The 21,007-nt window shown below is 42.6% G+C and overlaps 1 protein-coding gene across 3 annotated transcripts in view; it reads right to left on the bottom strand.

Annotated features, from left to right (window-relative positions):
• Positions 1-21,007, bottom strand: part of Sh3kbp1 (SH3 domain containing kinase binding protein 1) — a 336,253-nt gene that overhangs the window by 192,893 nt on the left and 122,353 nt on the right. For all 3 annotated transcript variants that reach the window (XM_038316361.1, XM_038316363.1, XM_038316362.1), the window contains one exon: positions 18,080-18,203. In XM_038316361.1, the coding sequence (XP_038172289.1) occupies positions 18,080-18,203 (124 nt within the window). The remainder of the gene's footprint in view (positions 1-18,079; positions 18,204-21,007) is intronic.

Below are 21,007 nucleotides of genomic sequence, written 5' to 3'. Positions count from 1 at the left end.
AAACCAGCAATAGCTACCAGGATTAAAGTCCTGGAAGCTTCTGCATCAGTTGTGCAGATGAAGAAACTGATGCCTTAAAGGGTGAAAGGGGGCTAGAGAGGCGGCTTAGTTAAAAGAGTGTGCATTGCTCTTCCAAAGGACCCGGGTTTAGTTCGCGGTGCCCACATCAGGCAACTCACCTGCCTGTAACTCCTGCTCTAGGGAACCTGACAGCATCCTCTGCCTCTGCAGGCACCTGCACTCATGTGCATAACACACACACACACACACACACACATACACACACACACACACACACACACACACACTTTTTTATGATAAATAAATAAAAGGAAGAAAGCCATCACTAGGACCCATAACTGCTGGGAAAATAGAGAATTATATGCCTAGGTATTCTGTATCCATGAATGAAGGTCTCTGAACGAACTTGGGTAGAAGTAGGAAGAATAGTATGTAAATAGTATGTAAATGGGTTTCTGGACTCAAGGAAATCCCAGTCTTGTTCTGAGCTGGACAGGACAAGATATTTGTGATGCTACTCAGCCTTGCTGATTCACCCAGATCTGCTGGCCCATGGCCATGTAATATTGAAAGGGAAGTCATTCAGTTCTCTGTGCAGTTGTTTTGTTTCAATACAAAGCAGATACTCAACACTCATCAATTCTAATAAATGATCGTTTTCCATTTTCCATTTCACTTGGGCCTTTGGCAGAATGAGTTCATACATCAATGTGAATGGGTCAATACAGCTGATAATTTATGATGATGTAGGTGGAGAGATTGATCGTACAGAACCACCCACTGATGCCTGCTTCTCTTCCTTCTCGCTGCCTAGGTTTGGTCATTTCTAAATTTATGAACACTTTCTCCAGAGAAGATCGGCAGGTAAGAAGAACAATATAAAATAACATCCTACATAAATGTCTCTAAGAACGAGAGTTACACTGCAAAGAAGGTTTCAGTGGGTCATTCCTGGGTTGCATTGGTCCAAATTATTCCTGTGCTCTCTGTACAGACGAATTAAGAACTAATGAGACATATACATACATGCACAAGGAACTCACTATATAACAGCTGGGAACCTAGAGAGCGAGACGGGGAGAGGGAAGAAATAGAGTAAGACACAGGAAGAAGAATGGCACAGTGCCAAAGCAGAAGGTAGGAAGAGGAATCTTTTTTCAAAAATTTAAACCATATGTTATGTATAGCAATACAGTTTACATACTAAGTGGCAGGACTCTTTCAAACATTCAGTGACCTGCACACACGTACCAGGCTACAAGGGCAGTTAAATTGTTGGTACTGTTTGTGATGTGTGTGACTGCGTGTGTATATGCATGTGTATGAACATATCTATTACAGACTTTTCATCTCTAGCATCTCATGGTTTTCTATCTTTGTTCATAATATGTCAGACACCCCAGAAAATTGGGTAATTTTTCCCTTTGTGCATATAATTCCAAGTGTCTTCCTTTTTATTACAATGCTTTAGTCAAAGTAAATTACAAAGGAAACTAATTTCTTTAAAAGAAACAAACAGTATTCTCCTGGTGATATTATTAAAGATCACTTTAAAGTTAAAAGTCAACAATAAAACAACTGTTATCATTTCTTTTTTTAAACTGCATTTTTTAAAAAAATGTAACTATTATAACAGTGTGCTATACCCATCTGTTTGATTTACTCTGTCAAAACAAAACAAAACAAAAAAACAAACGTGGCCCAGAAAGGGATTAAAAGAAATAAAATGTGGTGCCTTTGTAAAAAAAAAATCTGTAAATTATACTTTTTCCTTTGCAAAGAATGACTCGATTTAAGAGGCCAGCCTGGTCTACAAGAGCTAGTTCCAGGACAGGCTCTAAAAAAGCTGCAGAGAAACCCTGTCTCGAAAAAACAAAACAAAACAAAACAAAAAAAGAATCCATTCAAGTTATCCCTAGGGGAAAAAAGAAAGAGACTGGGAGTGGGGGAGAGAAATGAGAAGAAAGCAGGGTTCCTTGCGCCATGCCCCACAGAGGTTGCCACATCCAGATCTTCAAGAAGCCAACTTCAGGCACAAACTCCAACAGACCAGACTGTGTATCTCAGTACTAACTCACTGAGTATCCTAATAGCAGGCTCCCAACAGCCAGAGCTGCCATGATCCAATCATCCAATCTCTTGCTGAGTATTTGAACTCCTTCCCTCTACTGCTTAGTTTTCGTCAACTGCACACAAACCTATACATATCTGGGAAGAGAGGGCCTCAATGGAAGAAGTGCCTCCATCACACTGGCCTGGAAGAAAATCTGTGGGGCGATCTCTTGATAAATGATTGATATGGGCGGTACCACCCCTGGGTAAGTGCTCCTGGGTTGTAGAACAAAAAAGGTGAGCTAAGCAAACCATGGAGAGCAGGCCAGTAAACAACATTCCTCCACTGTTTTTGCCTCTGCTTCTACTTGACTCCTTGCCTTGACTGCCCTCATTGATGGACTAGGATCTGGAAATGTAAGATTAAATAAACCTTTTCCTCCCCAAGTTGCTTTTGGTCATGGAATTTATCACAGCAATAGAAATTAAACTTAAAAACCCCCTCACCCTGGCAAAGGTAATGATGAGCAGATCAAACATCAGAAAGAAGAAGCTCAGAAAGGAAGGGGGAGAGCTAAGTCTAGCCCACAAACCCCAACAAAAGAGTAGGGCGTACATGTAGCTGTCTATAAAATTAAATGAACTACATACATTCATTTAGAATACCCTGGGAGGAGGTATAAGACCATCTATACATTAATGATATGGAGCTGAGAGGATGGTGGTGAAGAGCCTACCACACCTGCATGAGGGCCTGGGCTTAGACCACCAGCGCCTATGGAAAAGCTTGGATCAGTAGAGCTGTCTGTCACCTCTCACGGGGTGGGGGGAGCAGGGAGGGGATAGAGACAAGCAGACCAGGTGGCTCATGGGCCAATCAACTTAGCCAAACTGCCAAGTTCATGGTTCCGTGAGAGTCTGTCTCCCAGGTTCAGTGAGAAACTGTTCCAAAAAAAAAAATAAAATGGAGACCAATCAAGTCGAACCCTAAGGCTGACTTCTGGTCTCCACGTGTGCACACCAGCCTGTACATGTGCACACACCCACACTGACATACGCTATCCATACATATACACAAAATAATACCGATAGCAACAACAAAATGACATCAAGTCAAAGCCTTCCCTTGTATCTTGTAGTATACAAGTAAATGTAACCAATTCTGGAGCTTCCTCTTCAAACAGTTACAATATAACTGGCCCTCATGGCCAGCACATGACTCAACGTCCAGTTCCAACTTCCTCCTGTGGCACTGCGTTTTGCCCTCGCATACTCCACTAAGCAGCCACCATTATCATCAGGCCAGGATCTAGGCTCACTCTTCCGTCTCATGATCCACTTTCCCAACCAGCTGGTTAGCGAGTCTTCCCTCCCCCTCAGCATTCAGGAACCAAAGATCAGTCCTCCGAGTGGCAGCATTTTAATAGCTTCTTTCGTGAAAACTGAAATTACCTTTTAAGAATTCATATATGGGTACTGCGTTTATGTCATTGCTCCCCCTCCAACTTCTCCTGTGTCCCCCAAGCACTCTCAAATTCACAACCTCTCCTTCCTTAGTTACCGTTGCCTATATATACTCACACGGGGATACACAGAAACACACATGTGTATAGAAGCATACAACCTGCTGAGTCCCTTTCATGTGGCTCTTATGTAGGTGTGTTCAGAGCTGCCCACTGGACTGGATAACCTAGCGGGCTTACCCTTGAGGCTCCCTCCCCCAACAGCCATGAATTGCCTTAGCAGCTTCTTCTCACACAGATAGAAAGATTGCTGTCCCTCTGATAGTTTTCCTTTTGCTAACTTTTCTCAGCAGAATGGACTGCTCTGTCAGGGAGTGTGCAATCAAATTATGTTTACAATGGATTCACTGTGGTACTTCCCTTAACACTCCTCATGGGTTATACTTGAAGGAGTGAGCAAGTCTTTCCACCTCTGCTTCCTTCATGTGTCTGTGTACACTTGAATGTGCAGGCACAGACATGTGGATGCATGTATACATATGTGTATATCCATATGCATATTCATTGTGAAGTTCTATCCAAGTTGAGGGATGTTTGTTTCTAAAATAGTCTGTTTAAACATCCAGCATTTTATAATTTGATGGACCCACCTTCTGAATGCTAGAAACGGGTTTATAGTAACTATTCTCTTAATATTTTCAATTGAAGACTTACACAGAGGGCTGTTACAAGAGAAAGAATCCAAAGTTAAAATCTACACATCAGCAATAGGAAAAATCTTAAAGAGAAAGAGATTCCATTTACAAAAGACAACAATAACGACGACCTCCTTAAGACTAAGAGTATCAAAAGGAAACCAGATGCTGCGGGCAGAAGTCTGATTCGTGACTGAAATGGATGGCCAGGAGCAACTGTCTAGAACTCTGGGGCAGAGATGGTTTTGTCTGCAAGGATTCATTTACTGCAGTGTTTGGAAAGAAGAGTAGGGGAGAGAAGGTTTCCATTTATAAACCTGCATCTAAAGATAATTTGTATGATAATATAACATCCAAAAGCAAAAAAGTTGGGGAAATGTCAATTCTTTCAATATTGCCTTCTAACTTTAATAAGATTAAAATCAAAATCCCAATTTGATTTTTGTAACTTAATCACATGAATTTATGATAAAGCTATAGCAACGATAAAGACTTTGACTGGGATGCACAGGCTTACATGGGCACACATGGAGGACAAGGGTCAACCTTGTTCTTGTCAGGAAAGGTATCTCAGCGGCATTGAGGGAACCAACTAGGCTAGCCTGGTTGCCCAGAGATCCCAGAGGGATCTCCCTATTTCTGCCTCCCCAACACAAGGATTACAGGAACATGCAATATATATGCATTTATTTAAACTTGGATTCTGAGGATCAAACGCAGGTCCTCACAAGCCATCTTCCTAGCCCAAGATAAAGCGTTTTTTCCCAAGTGAGGGGTGATAAAAAAAAGATACAACCCTGCTATGCTCTATGTTAAGATGTATTACAAAGCCACACAATGAACTATTGTGATGCAAGAATGTTGAGGCCAGTTAATTGCATGACACTGAAGGTCCCAGGAAATAACACTATGTAATAAATGAAGTATCAAAAATACATGGGGAAGAGCTGTGCTATTCTACAAATGGTCCCGGGAAAGTGCTCGTTTCAAATTAACAATCAATTTGTATAGTAATCCATATATTGAAATTTCTATGCAGATAAGATCTTGAAATTAAAATGTAGTATAAAAATAGCTGAGAATTTATTTAGAGGACTTATAATAGCATCAATATACAATCTATACGAGTGCTTCCATACATTAAATGTATAGAAATGTAGTGTTACTATATATTAAAACAAATGGAAAAACTGAGGTGATAAAACTAGGAAGAAAAAAATGGGCCAATGGAGAACAAAGAGATAATACGCTATTAAGAAAGAAAAATAGAAAGATCTTTATATAAATAGCAAAGACTACAAATAAATGACAGAAACAAAAATATTCAAACACTATGACAATTAGAAAAATTCAAGCTTAAAACATTACAAAGCATCCCCCGCTTCCAGTGGGGGTGTAGATCACTGTGAGCATCAGGAAATGAATTAAGTAACAATGAATCAAAGCTCTATAGAATGAATGCCCAGTTTTGTGTGGTAATTCCACATCTAAGCATCTTTCCTAAAGAAATCCTCAGTGCTGCAGATAAGAACTTATAAGCAAAAATAGTCAATACAGAGTTAGTGAAAATGGCAAGAAAAATTGGAAACGTAAATGGGATTCTTGCCTTTCCAACATAGGCTCTCTCCAGGAAGCTTAGAATGCAGAATATAAGAAGTTTGGCTTTTGATTTACAGGCAATCTCATTTTTTCCTCTCTCAAGAAATGAACAATAGGAGGCCACAGTCAGTTCTCAGCCCTTCTCAAATCGATTATCTAATATTTAGGTCATCTCTAGCAAAATAGTGTCATTTTGATCCCCTAGACTCACTATCTCCTAGGCAACTGATTGAATAAAAAAATATAAAGCCTCCCTGAGAAATACATTACTTTAAAGACTTAAATAAAAGAAATGGCTTACCGTGTCCCTCAGCTGGGGGATGGGGAGTGGCAGTACAGAAAATAAAATAGGCAGAGAGACAGCCAGGAACCACTAAGGAACTACATTTAACACCACTTTATGTGTTGATTTTCTGTTTTAACAGCTTTATAGAGATATTATTTATGTAACATAAAATTTGTCCTTTTCAAGTATATAATTAAATGGGGTTTATATATTCACATGATTACATAGCTAACCCATCAATCTAGTTCTGAACCATTTCCATCATTCCCAAATGAAACCTCATGTTTATTAGCAGGTGCTCTCATGCCCATCCCCAAGGTCTAGGCAAATAAATATTAATCAACATTCTGTCTCTAGGAATCTGTTTATTTTGGGTAGTTCACATAAATAAAATTAACATGTGATCCTGTCTGTGTGGCTCCTTCACTCAGCATCGGGTTTTTGAGGTTTATCCATGTCTTTTAGTATGTGCCAGTACTTCATTCATAATGGTAGCCTAATAATATTCCACTGTGTGGATGGAGCAAAGTTCGTTCATTCATTCATTTATTCATTCATTCATCAGCTGCTGAACATCTGTGTTGTTTCTGCTTAGAAATTATTATGAATAATGCTGTTCAGAATAATCAATTATATTTATGGACATGTATTTTCTCATTTTTCCTAGGCATCAATTTCTGAATTACATGGAAGCTAGAAGTTTGAGGAACTGCCAAACTATTTTTTCCAAAATAGCTATACTAGTTTATAGTTACATCAGCAATGTACCAGGTACTCATAATATTCCCTTATAATCCTTTGCATGTCTCTTAAGATTGACAGATATGTCTGCTTCAATTTCTCATGTGGGAATTTAAATCTTCTTTCTTGATCATGGTAATTAAATGTTGATCAATTTTGTCAACCATTCCATAGAACCAACCTATTTTGTATGTTTTCTTTTGTTTGATCTCATATAGCCCAGGCAGCTTTAAACTCAAACTCACTAAGTAGCCCAGGATAAGCCTGAGTCCCTAATCTTCCTGGCTCCACCTACTAAGTGTGAAGATTACAGAGGTGAGCCACCACACCCAGCTAAGAACCAACCCGTGCTTGGCTGGTTTTTATAGGTTTTTTCCTAGTCTCTATTTCCTTTCTTTCCCTTGCTCTTCTTTCTGCCTGTTCACTGTGGTTTTCTCTCCTACCTCTTTAAGGTACAGAGTTAGGTTGCTTATGCAAGATGCCTTCTTTATAAACATAGGCAGTTCATTTTTATGTTATTTTCATTTTGTTCATTTCAAAGTATTTTAGAATTTGTGAATTCTTCGAGTTATTGGTTATTCAGAAATATTCTGTTTAATTTCCATTGGTTTGTGAATTTCCCCCAATTTCCTTCTGTTGTTGATTTACAATTTCATTCCATTGTGGTCAGACATGCCTGGTATGATCTGATTTTTATCAAGTTTATTGAGACTTCTTTTACAGTCACGCATCTGGTCCATCCTGGAGAATGTGCCATGAGCATCTGATCACTGGCTGCTTTGTGGAAACAACACTATAATACTATTTTCTATAAATCTCTAATTTCTTCCCAACATTCTGAGAGTCTTACTAGCAGTTTATCACGTTTATTAATGACTACACTATCTACTGAGTGATTGCATCTTAGTTCATAGTCTCTCCTTACCTCAATACCTATTTATATTCTATCTATCTATCTATCTATCTATCTATCTATCTATCTATCTATGTATCTATCTATCTATCTATCTATGTATCTATCTATCTATCTATCCATCCATCCCCCGTGTGTGTGTGTGTGTGTGTGTGTGTGTGTGTGTGTGTGTGTGTGTGTGTTTTCATGTGACTTCATATGGAGTTCAAGTACATAGAGGCCAGAGGACCTCAAGTATATTTCTCAGGTCCTGGTGTGGGAGAATTATCTGTATTCTGTCAATCATGTATTTTAATAAAATGCTGATTGGCCAGGCAGGAAGTATAGGCGGGAAAACCAGACAGGAAGTAGAGGTGGAGCAAATAGAACAGGACTATTCTGGGAAGCAGGAAGCTCCCTCTGGATTCCAGCCCAGACCACCGAGAAGCAAGATGTAACCTACCCAGCTGAAAGGTACGGAGCCATGTGGCTAACATAGATAAGAATAATGGGTTAATATAAACTACAAGAGCTAATAAGAAGACTGAGCTAATGGGCCAATCAGTTTATAATTAATGCAGACTCTCTGTGTGATTTTCTTTGGGGAAGGCCGTCTATGGGGTACCGGGCGGGACAGAAACCCCAACAAGTCGGCCCTTGTGTTACAAGGTCCCAGTCACCTTGTTTTGGGAAGAGGCCTGGAATGTTCACCCACATGGAACTTTTCAAGTAGACTCAGCTAGCTAGTCAATGAGCTCCAGGGTTTCACCTATCTCTGTTTCTCCAGCACTAGTATTAAAAGTGCACGCCACTATCCGAAGCTGTTTTACATGGGTTCTGGGGCTTGAAATCAGTTCCTTGTGCTTGCAAGGCAAATGCATTATTGACTGAACTATCTCTGCAGCCCAACACCTATTCTCTTCCCTTACTTTTAATGCTCAAAATTGTCTAGGGAATTAACAAAGAGTAGTAATTTTGTTTTAATGATGGGAAAATTGGAAAGCAGATTAAGTGTGTAACCTCTCTTCAGTTCCACAGACACTGCAGGTGCCACAAGAATGGAGTGGGGGGGGGGCTCCCAAAGCCACTTTGCAACAAGGCCCGGCTGCTGCTAGACTCATTCAGGTCTGCAGAAAAAGCATAAATGAAAGGTACAGGCCAGACCCACCCACTCCACCCTTGCCCATGCTCTTTCTCATGTGCGGGAGCACACGAGGGAAGCTGCTGGCTGCTCTCTTACTTTTTCTGATGGCATCAATAAGGGCAGCCCACCTGGCACTGCAGCTTGCGGGTTAGGGACACAGGACATGAAATATCTTCATTGTGCACAATTGCCTCAAGGTTTCTCAAGAACAAACAAAGTCCAAGAGTCCAAAGACCAAACCGATGCTGCAAAGGGCATCAAGGAGCTAGGTGATGACTAGGCTGTGGGGACCAGTTAGGAAGCAGAAGAAGTCCCAACTCCAGAACCTACTGGCGCTAGCTGTTGTCCCCACACAAGACAGCAAATGTGACCAGCACGTACATACAGCCTACCCCTCCCTATTCACTTCTCCCTGATTTGCTCACTCTTCTTCCAGAAAAAAAGGCTCTGTGGATAGGAGGCCTCTATTTAGAGTTTAACAAAAGTCAGTTTTCCAGATCTAAGGGGTAGCCTTTGGGGTCCCCCAGGCAGAGGCACTCCGTGTGCTTCCCTGTTAACGTCAGTATGTGTGTCTGTAGATCAACGACCTCCCATCGCCTTAGTAACTGTATGACTTCAGAACTCTAAAAGGCAGCTCATATGGGCTTTCCTCAGAGAGTCACATGTGCATTTATTGCCTGAATTCAAAATGGCAGCCTCTTTCACAAATATGTGGAGACTGAACAAAGCTATTTGTCATGTACACTCAGGGGAAAATCCACGATTTTCTTTCCACTGAAGCAAATTAGGAAAGCCATGAGGTATACAGCCAGTGTGAGACTGACTGATTATCCAAACCACCCTGGACTTTAGCTCGATGCTGACGCTGGTTTTGGGGAAGCTGGAATGACCAAACTCACAGATCATGAGGTCAGGCCTTTCTCAAAGCAATTTCCATGCCAAAGTCCAGTCGACGGACACCCTCTCAGACTCATGGACCCCTAGGAATTACTGGGGGACTGGGGAGAGATTCCTTTCAGCTTGACACTTGAAAAACTCAAACACTGAGTTCCTAGCTTCACATCCCGAGACTGTCCTCCAAGTGACATCTAACTCCGGTTTCAAGGCCACCAGTTTTAGAAGTGTTGCCAGCCACTCACTCCTCTCTTCTCCACTCCGACCTAAAAGTCGCCAGGTCTTGGCTTGAAGGCCCTTAGCAAAGCCCTTGCCCTGCATGTGGGAGTCAGCACATCTCGAAGTGAGTCCCAACTAGGACTCAGCAAAACGACTGCAGATCAGCAGGCTTCCTTACCACAGGCCAGCTGAGCGGATAGAATATGTTCATATGTCTGTCAGCCCCTAACAGGGTGTTAGTCCTACAGCTGAACTACAGTCAGAGCGGTAACTTCCTCCCCCTCTTTGTACATCTATCTCATCTCATGCCTCCCATGTGAAGCATTTCCTAGGGCTGAAACTCTACACAATACAGACTGGAAATGCCAGCCTGGTTTCTCTCTGAATATGCCATACTTGTTGCAAGGTTGTCTCCCTAGCAGATGGAAGTACACAGCAGTACTACATTTTATAACTACATTTACAACACAGCTGCTCTGGCTCTTTTCCCTCTCTCTCCCCCTCCCCCTCTCCCTCTCCCTCTCTCTCTCTCCCTGTTTGCATGTAGGGGCACCTGTGTGCATATGTATAGGTCAATGTCAAGTATTATCCTGTATCCCCTCTCCACCTTGTTTGTTTGTTTCAGACAGGGTCTTACTGGCTGGTCTAGAACTCTTGGCTGGCCAGGAACTCACTATGTAAACCAAGTGAACCTCAAACTAATACAAATTCACCTGCCTCTGCCCTAGGAGTCCTGGGATTAAAGGCAGGGGCTACCACATTCAGCTCTACCTTGCTTTTGAAACAGCATCTCTCATGGAACCTGGAGCTCCCTGATTCAGCTAGACTGACTGGTCAGCAAGCCCCAGAAATCCCTCTGTCTCCAGCACTGGCATTACAGGCATGTACCACCATGCCCCGCTGTGACACAGCTGCTACGAATCCACATTCTGCTCCTCATACTTCTATGGCAAGCAGTTCACTGACTGAACCGTATTTCCAGCCATAGCACAGCTTATTCAGATGACGTGAGTACTCAGGTCTAGGAAAACTAAGGAAACTAAGAACCCCATACGATGATACAATGTAATATATAAACCAGGCCTATCCTCAGAACACAACGGAACTGTGAACTACAAAGTCAATGAAATGTTTTCCTTATATGAATTGCCATGGCTGTGGTGTCTCTCCACAGTAATAGAAGCCCCAAACTATGACCGTTGGGAACTCTAAATGCATTCTCCCACAGGAGATCTTATAACTGGCGATTAAGTTCCCAGACTAATCCATGGGCACAGCTGAAATATGGCACATCAGCAATTTTATCAATAAAACTAAAAGAAAAAAATCATGAGATTTAGTAGCAGACATTTTGACTTATCAAAATAATCATGGTCAGTAACATCCCACATTAGGAAGATCCAAAGCAGGTAAGCAGAGGCCGCACACACAACCCATCACCACCGCGAGTCAGCAGAGACAGCTGGCCTTGCACGTTCATCACCTGCTGGCAACTGAGAACAACGCAAGCAATACAAAATATTGCTCCTTGGAGGAAGCACAGGTTCAACAAGATGTGAAGAAGTAATTAAGAGTCCTTGGAGCTGTGCGGGAGACTTTGGTTCACCTACAGGGATTCCAGCATGATTCTTTGCTTTGTCCAAATTAAGATCTACATCTAAACTCATGCCAACAGGTATCTGTGTTTTTGAATAGTTATCAACAAGAGTTGGGTGCCATGGCTCATGCCTGTAATGCCAGCCCTTGGGAGGCTGAGGGAGGAGGATTGTCATAGATTTGAATCTTGCCTGAGCCATGCAGTAAATTCTAGGCCAGTTTGAAACACAATTTGTGACCTTGTTTTAAAACAAAATTTATCAAAAGTCCTGATCAACATCTACATGGCTAAAGCTGTCATATATATGTGTATAAATGCACATATACATATATATTTGACACTCTGTAGACCATACTGGACTCAAACTCAGAGATCCACCTTTCTCTGCTTCCTAAGTGCAGGGATTAAAGGGGTGTGCCACCACTACCTGGATATATATATAATTCTTAATAGAAAAAAATCCTGGTTAGTGGGGGTATCACAGGTAGAACAAGAATCATGAACCAGATTCTATAAGTTCAAGTATAAATTTTTGGGAAGGAAAGCAGGAGGTTGAAGGGAATGTTTGCAGACTGTGAGAAGCTGGGGGTCTGAGGTGGAAAAAATGAGAACAGAGTCAAGGGAACCAAAGGCACCCTTAAAGGTGAACAAGATGAGAAATTTCCTAGAAAAGCCACCAGGTGGTGCCACGACTTCAAACCCACATCAAATATTTTCTAGGGACTGCCTTGGGTGGACAGCCAGCATGAGTGTGGTGGGATATTGTTACTCTATGGGGTGTTAATGCATTGGGGACAGGACACAGGGGCTAAAAGGGAACATATAATAGAAGGAAAATTCAAAATAATGTTTTGTCATTGACTTGCACAGAAATAAAGCATAGAAGATGTGTAATAGCAACAACCCTCCACAAAGCTTCTACCTATCCCTTTCCCCAGCTGTACCCCTAAGCTGGACTTGTAGTACTGCTCAATAATAAATGAGCAAAGGCAGCACATTCTCTACCATTAACCTAACTCAGGCTCCCATAAAAGCATCCCAGAAAGACGGCCAGGGCCAGTAGTTTAAAAGTATCAGAATGGAGGCCTCTGAGAAAAACTGCAAATGCACACAGATACATACGCAGATGTGCATATTCCGAAGTGACTCTCTTTCCTACTCCCTCACTTCCAAGCTCTCCCTTCCCCGGGGAAGACCAGTTCTGGTGATAACCAATATTTTTCACACGATACTTATGCCTGCTGTTGACGCTTCTATTAGCCCATAGATGCAAGCTCTCAAGGGAAAATCAACAGTAGATTGAAATACTCCAAGGGCAGTCTGACTCAAAATGCTACATTTTCAGATACCTAGTTAGCCACGGGGAAATTCACATTTGAGAGGAAAAAGCCTCGCTCCTAGCAGCAGAGCCCCAGGTTCTGCACAGACCATAATAACACATCACAGGAGCCAAATGACTTACTCTGCTTCTCTTTTGTTTCGTTGTTCCCAAAGCTGAGGGCAGAATCTAGCTTTAAGCACTCTACCACTGAGCTAAATCCCCAAATTCACATTTTCTTTATTAAAGATGCACTTTTTGTATCCTTTGCTTGTAGATAATTTCCAATAAAGAACCCAGGACCGTCAAGATCTATGCCACCAGTCAGGCAGGCATGATGATGGTACATGTTTGCAATCCAAGCTCTCAGGAGGCTAAGACAAAGGGATCTCAGCTGAAATGGAGTCAAACCTGTCTCAAAGAACATTTCTCCATGCCCCTGAGCCTCTGAGCCACGGTGTGCCTTCCATGCCAGTGTGTGCATACTTAACACATATGTGCATACACTAGCCCTCACCCAAAGTCTCATGAGTCAGTTCAATGAATACCTTGGTGTATTATTCCAGGCAACCAAGATAAATGATAAAGAAATAGAAAAGGTGACAGGGGAGAGTGGTCACTTGACCAGACCTGTTTAGGGACCAGAAGGACCACTGCTGATACATGGGAAAGAAGGATGCACATTGGTTCAGTTTGCTGGCGAGCTCCAGGCAGTAGTCACAGATGCACTTCTGTGTGGCAAATATGAGGCCCGCATTAATGTGAAGGGCATGCAAGCACCACCCATCCGCATGCAAATGGATCCTGAAGGTTTCCATGCTGATTTCTAAAGCAACAGTGTGTCACCAGAGGCAGAGCGTTGATTGGTCCTTCCATTAAGGAAGGCTTCTGAGTGCAATCTGGCAGGAAGATGAAATGTATCCGAACAGAACCCACAGAGCAATATTCTATAAAGTCAGGGCCACGTACCAGTCCAGGGAGCAACACTGCCCCTATCCTAACCAGAATCTTGTGTGAGACAGATGCTCTCCCCTCACAGCATCAGAGCTAGACCTGTTACCAGTAACATCTCTAAAACTGTCAGCTCGTTCAGCACTTCTCTCTGGAAGGGGCACTGAAGTGCAAAAGCATCACCTTAAATAAAGATGGGGGGAAGCAGTGTATCTTTCAGAAGGCAGATGCCAAAGTAGCAGAGCGGCTTAAAAGGATGATTATAAAATACAGTTTGTATCAGGATAGCATAACAGTAACAGTAGTAATAGCAAAGAATAAGAGATGCACAAAATACAATAGACACTTACCAAACACTGAATTCATGATAAACTGGAAATAGAAACAAGGACACATAAAGCCAACCAGAAACCCACCGAGTGGCTTCACATTAAGAATGACATAAGTAAATCAGAGATATACCCACACCTTGTTCTTTAAAAAAAGGATGGAGGGAATGGACAGGGCTTTCTCAATGGTTTCCGTGTGGCACACAGCCCGGAGGGCCCACAGGCAGGGCTGCCCGCTGATTTTCCAGGCTTTGCAGCAGCAGCAACAGCAGCAGCAGGTACTGGACCGGGTGCATAGTCGGTATGCAATAAACACACAGTGCAATAAACTCTATAGTGCTATCAAGTGTTCGCTGGTGCTCCCCCAAAAGTAAAAAAGGAACAATGTCCGATCACAAGCAGCAGGAGGCAGGGATTCTGAGGCGGTTTTCCCACCTGGCCTGCTAATGATGGAAGCCAGAAGCCTGGCATAAAACTGGGTCTTTACCCAGGCCAGTGAAGAATGGACTATAGCCTACATATACCATCTGTCACGTGGACAGAGCTAAATAGGAATTCCTTCTACAGATGAAACAAATTGATTTTTATTTTGTTTTGAATTGAAGTAGAAAAGAGCATTCAGATGGGCAAAACCAACTGTTCATCTTTAAGAACATATTTGCTAGTAACTGTTCAAACTTCCAATTTATTCAATTTTGCTTCTCGACTCATGTTTCTGAACATGTTTTTTAAAACAATTCCCTTTACCCCTTCATGTTCCAATTTAGGAGGGTCCGTCATTCTTCTGTATGGATTTAACAGAAAATAAATTACAAAGTAAGAAGTCACTTTCAATTAGTTTTGTCTGAGCCAAAAGTTGTGCTCTGTGACCAGAGGTAGGTGTACCTCCCTGACATTGTCATGCCCCAAATGAGCAGCTGATGGCTCTCAAGCTAGCTGGGGTGGTTGGCTTTCTCCTGGAACTTCAGCTGAACCTTTCTTCTCAGACAATAGACCCAAGTACTCATTCCTGTCCCTCCCTAGAAACTCTGAATGTCACACTGAGGCTAACCATGTGCTAACATTCATGGTCTGTGCTCCTGCCCTGTTCTTGGGGTTATGAAGAACTTCCTTCAGACCCCCAAGTTCTTCTGCCCTTATTCAGGGAAAGACAGGCTTATTTCAGATGGCCAGGTACTAAAAGCTGTCAGTCAGCCATGGCCACAAAGTGAGGTAGGTCACAGACTGCAGTAAGAGCTGGCTATAAGTGGTGAGACTTCTTGAGCTCAGGCCCCAGTGACATGGCTCAAGTTCAGAGTCCCAGCCAGAATAGAATGGACTCTTTCTTCATTAAACCAATTCCAGGCCTGAATCAAATGACAAGGCCCACATAGAAAGAAAAGAGCCCTCCCATCTTTGACTAAGTTGATGGGAATTTGTGTTTTCTGCTAAATTCTCACAGGGTTCGAGGTGGGATTACAAGTTAGATTCATATACCTGAAGAAAGATCCCACATTAGCAAATCAAAATAGACTTCCAAACCCTAAAAGCAAGTTCCTCCCTTAGCCATAGCTATAAAGATACTGACAGCTCAAAATCATCCTAAAGGTTTGAAGGACAAAGCTGGATAGAAACAAGAGGGGAGGGGCAAGTTCAATAACTCAAAAAATTACAGAACTGTTTAGGAGGAACTAGAATGACCTCCCACAGATTTAGTTTCTGATCTTTGTTTTAAGGGGGAAGGGTGGGTTTTTTTTCATTGATTTTGGGTGGGAAAGAAATGTAGCTTTTGAGATCAGTACAATGAACTATTTATCTGGCCCGAGAAGGCCAATCAGTCTCCAGCACACGCACTGATTATTATAAGGAGGGGCAAAATAGTGTTAGTCTTAATGGGGTGGGGGAGGCACCCATCCTGGGGCACCCATCCTGGGGCACAATGCTTCCCTTCAGCTGGGAACTGATGTTTGGCCCAGGTGACCCAGGAGGTCAGTGTGAAGCCTGGAACAGAATGGAAATGGGCTGTTATGGGCTTCACAGTTACAGGACGCCTTTGCCTGTTCAAGTCTCTTAGTTCCTGGCATTTATCATGTAAAAACTCCGACTACAAAAGCCTGGTCTTAATCTGGCTGAGGGCCTAAGGTAGAAGACTTAAAACAGCCAAGTAAACTACCCCGTGGAATTCATTTTTCTAGTGAAAAAGAAATTCAAGGCCAGAGTTTCAGATCTAAAGAAACAATTATCTGAAAAGTTCTGTTCTTTAGTTGACTTCAAGTCCTCAGGTATTTCATTGAAGCCATGCACATAATCACCTTCATTCCTTGCTTTAATTAATTCCTTCTCTTCTGAAATTAATTAAGTCTCTTATTGACTTTATAAAGTAGCAGGGCTGACCATACAGACCTTGCTTGCTCGTGGTCACTGTGTATGGAATAGCAGGAACCCCTGATGTGAGACGAGCCATATGAAGGAGATAGCTCCCAGAAGCCAGAAAGAAGACTCACTGGGCTCTAGCTCTTAAATCCAAAGTCAAAGTCTTCCCTGGACTTGGGGAATCTCTATGCAAGAATGGAGAGCTGAGCACGTCAGCTTAGGCCAGACATGGTGTCATGCCGGCACTTGGGAGTATGAGGCAAAAGGAGTCAATGTTCGAGACTAGCTAGGGCCAAGTTTAAGGCCAGTCTGAACTATGTGGGACTCTGTCTCCAAAGATAATTTTTTTTAAAGAATTCAGGAAGCACTTAGCAAAGATTAGTTTTACAGTAACATAAGCTAAATTCTTAAAATGGGAAATCCCCAATTTTGATACAATGAGATTTCAAAGAAGAAGAAGGAAAAGAAAATCCTATAGCTGCTAACCAACTTGGGCCACTAGCCAATATTTCATGTGGATAATTCAAAATAGGAAATAGAACCCAGAGCAGCTGGAAGGGGCAGGAGAAGAGGCAGGAAGGAAGAGAGACACAAAGCCAATGTTACCAGAACTAGGATCAATGGGCAGTTTATTGGACAAATTCTCATGCTGTCTAAATTTTATGAAAGATTAGCTGTTCTTCCCTGTGGTTATGTAAACTTGCCTCTTTTTTCCCCTTGTTAATGGAACCCTTTGCTAATACATTTTTTCCTGCCGGTTTTGAACAGCTCTCAATTCCCTTTTAAGGACATAATAAGCCCAGGAAAAGAGGGCAGCTGAAGTCTGACTTCATATGGGCATGCTCAGCCCACTGTGGGCCCTGGCTGACCCAAGGTCAGGAAGTGCTGACAGTACCGAGTGTGCCCACCGTTCAGCACTGAGTAGGGTCCTCTCTGGAATCTTTACATCATTCAAAAAGCAGTTCTGGCCAGGGCAGATGGTGAATAGAGCAGTTTTCATAAGCTCAGACCTAAAGTGACTTAGGTCTCAAAAGAAGGCAAACAGGACAGTGATTGGAAGGTTTCTGGGCGAGATGATGTGCTACTATACCTTTGACCAGTCTTCCCTATAAACACAGTTGAGGCAGGGTTTGTGTTGGGGAGCCGGGCACTTAGAGAGGCAGATGCTAAGAGATTTTCTTTTCATTCAAAGGAGAGTGTGGGCAGACACTCTCAGGCCAGCCTGAACCTTACTGTTCTCTACACCCACCCTTCACTCACACAAACAGGCAAGAAAGTCGAAACTAAACCCATTGATAAGTCATTACTCAGCTTTCCTCTGAAATCATTTTATTAGTTCTTTTTACTACAGAGTTACTAGATGTGTGTGTGTGTGTGTGTGTGTGTGTGTGTGTACAAAATTTATACTAAAAACCAGAAAAACAAACTCCTCGACTTTTCAGCAATGTTCAATTTGACATCATGCATACAAGGGTCTCCAGATGTACCCATGTGCAGGAAGAAAGGTCCTGCCCCATTTGCCATACCTCGCTTATTGGTTCTTAAAATGGTTTCAGAAGACAGCAAAGCATTTCCACTGGCTATGTCGAGCATAGGCTTCTCTGGAGCTTTATTGGAGAGAGGGTCTTTCTTCATATCCTTCTTTATTTCCTGTGAGGACATAGAAAAGGAAGGGAGTATTTAGAGTTTGAAGTTTTGGAGTACCTCTTCATCCCTCTGGAACTGAACCATAATAATGCCACATAAGCACAACACAATATTTGACAAAAACCACTGTCTGAATTTGTGTAGTTTACTTCTTCTGTTTGTTAAGGAAACACATAGGCCTATAAAGTGTAACAACGCCCAGTATAGGAAGGTAACCTTATATGACTGGGGCCATTCCACGTGAACATCAAGAGAATGGTGGAAACGTAAGCACCACCATATAACTCTAAATTATGGTTTCTTTTACATTTTTCCACTATGACAAGCCCCAGCCAAGCACACGCCCCACTTCAAAAGCCTTGATTTCTATTCTTCTCAACAAAGGTTTAGAAAAGTACAACTGTGAATCACCAGTATGCTCATAATTATACTGAACTCAAAAGATGATTTAAACGCATCTGTAGCTCTCAAGTTCCTCTAGATTTGTAATTCTTGACCAAAAAAAAGGATAAGAGCTAAATGACAGGCAAAAAGAATGCCTATCATTTTAGGTCAGCAAACTCCAGCCCGTCGTGCTAGTTTGTAAATAAAATTTCATCAGCGCACAAATTACATTCATGCGTATTTGTATGGCTAGTGGTATGCCGCTCCAATTCCAGAGCTGAGGAGATGTTACAGAAAGGAAGCCTGAAATGTCCAACCTAGTATAATAAATGTTTGCTGCCCCTCATCTAGGTGGACTTCTACCCAAACTCATTTAAGACCTGGCTCTTGGGGGCAGCAAGATGGTTCAGTGGATGAAGGAACTTGCTAAATGACCTGTATTCAATTCCTGGGGCCAAGAGGGTGAAAGGAGAAAGGAGAGAAGCAATTCTAGAAAGCTATCCTCTGACCTCCACAGAATCAAATAATCAATCAATCAATCGATCAGTGCCATTTTAAAGATCTGGATCTTGGGGTTGAGGCAATGGCTCAATGAGTAAGAGTGTTTTCTGTGCAAACATGTAAACCTAAGCTGGACTCCCCAGCACCCGTGTAAAAAGCCTGCTGTTATTGCATGTGTACCAGTAACTCCAGCAATGTCAGGGGTTGGGGCAGAGACAGGACAATTGCAGGGGCTTGCTGGCCACCAGCCTAGCACCAGGTTGGATGAGAGATCCTCTAGCAGTGGTTCCCAACCTTCCTGATGCTGTGATCCTTTCATACAGTTCCTCGTGCTGTGATACCCAACAACCATAGCATCATTTCGTTGCTACTTCACAACTGTAATTTTGTTGTTCTGAATCGTAATATAAATATTGATAAGCAGGACATCGTATATTCGGGGGTATTTGATATGTGACCTCCCAAACGGGTTGTGGCCCACAGGTTGAAAACCACCACCTATATCAAAAGACTAAGACAAAATGATAGAGCAGGGTACCAGCGTCCTCTTTTGGACTCCACATTTTACATGCGCATACACACGCACACACACATGCAGAGAGAGAGAGAGAGAGAGAGAGAGAGAGAGAGAGAGAGAGAGAGAGAGAGAGAGAGAGAGAGAGAGCTAAATCTTTTAAACCCAGTGCATGATTTAGTCACAGGCTTAATGCTCCTAACATAAAACATGAAGTGTTCCAAAAGCAAAAGCTTCCGAGCGCCGACAATGATCCTACGACTAAAAGTGGCCACGCCTGGGCCCGTGGGATAGATCACAGAGAAAGCAGAGGTGCACTGAAAATGGCGCCTAAAATGACTCTCAGCCTATGTGTATGTGTGAAACAAGTTAACTTTGTGTTTAGTTTTGAAATTTCACTGTAAAATATCTCATTAGGTAAATGCGAAGACCTCCCCTCCAACCCCAAAACTGAAATGGTTCGAGTCCCAAACACTTTGGATAAGGGATGCTCCATATTACTTTATATTGCTTTAATAACTTAGATAATTCTTTGTAAAATCATTAATAGCCAAAAATGATACTAATGGTCACACAAATGCAGGTCTATACACAGGGACTCTTCCAAAGCCAGCACTCATTTCTATGTGTGTCTGAGCCCATGATCACATCAACTTAGCTACAAAACCAAAGCTTAGGGAGCCAGGCCTGAAGCCTGAATGGCAGGAAGGACTCACAGATAAGGCATTGTGTGCTTCGAAAACAGCAGGGGTAAGAAATGGAAGTTTGTCCCCTCTACAAAATGAGTCAGAATGGCCGTGGTGTGAAAAAAGTCAACAAATGCTTGTTCAAAACACTTGCCTCCGCCCCTAGGCCAGTCGCTAGCTTCCTTCACAACAGCCTCCTCTCTGTTGCTCCTTAACCAGGGCCTCACCGGAAACCAGCAACTGGGCTGGGGCCTTGCTAGGCTGAGAGTTTCAGCTGATATCTCTGAACCCACACCAGTAGAGGTATGTCTGCATATCCCACAAAGCTGCTCGTGTGTGTGTGTGTGTGTGTGTGTGTGTGTGTGTGTGTGTGTGTGTGTGTATGTTTGTGTGTGTACAGGGACACCCACCTCATCAGCCCCAACACCTGCTACAACAGCAGTTGCTGGGGCTTCCTGTAGCCTCACAGGCAGATGGCATCAGGGGACAATCTGCAAACACTGTCTGCCTAAGCCACATGATGGCTGCCAGCCGGCTATGGCTCTTGAAGACAAGAGAAGAAGCCACCAAATGCACTCATTTCTCTTAATGGTGGCTAACATCAACCATCTACCTTTGCCAGGGACTGATCCCAAGACATTTGGTGGACCATGGTGGTGACATGACCACTCACCGTCAACGCCACATATTTGGGATGAGCTGAAAAGGAGGACGAAGGTGGC

Source organism: Arvicola amphibius, chromosome X (genome assembly GCF_903992535.2).
Source record: "Arvicola amphibius chromosome X, mArvAmp1.2, whole genome shotgun sequence".
Taxonomy (NCBI): Eukaryota; Metazoa; Chordata; class Mammalia; order Rodentia; family Cricetidae; genus Arvicola; species Arvicola amphibius.
This window is presented reverse-complemented; position numbering and strand designations above follow the sequence as displayed.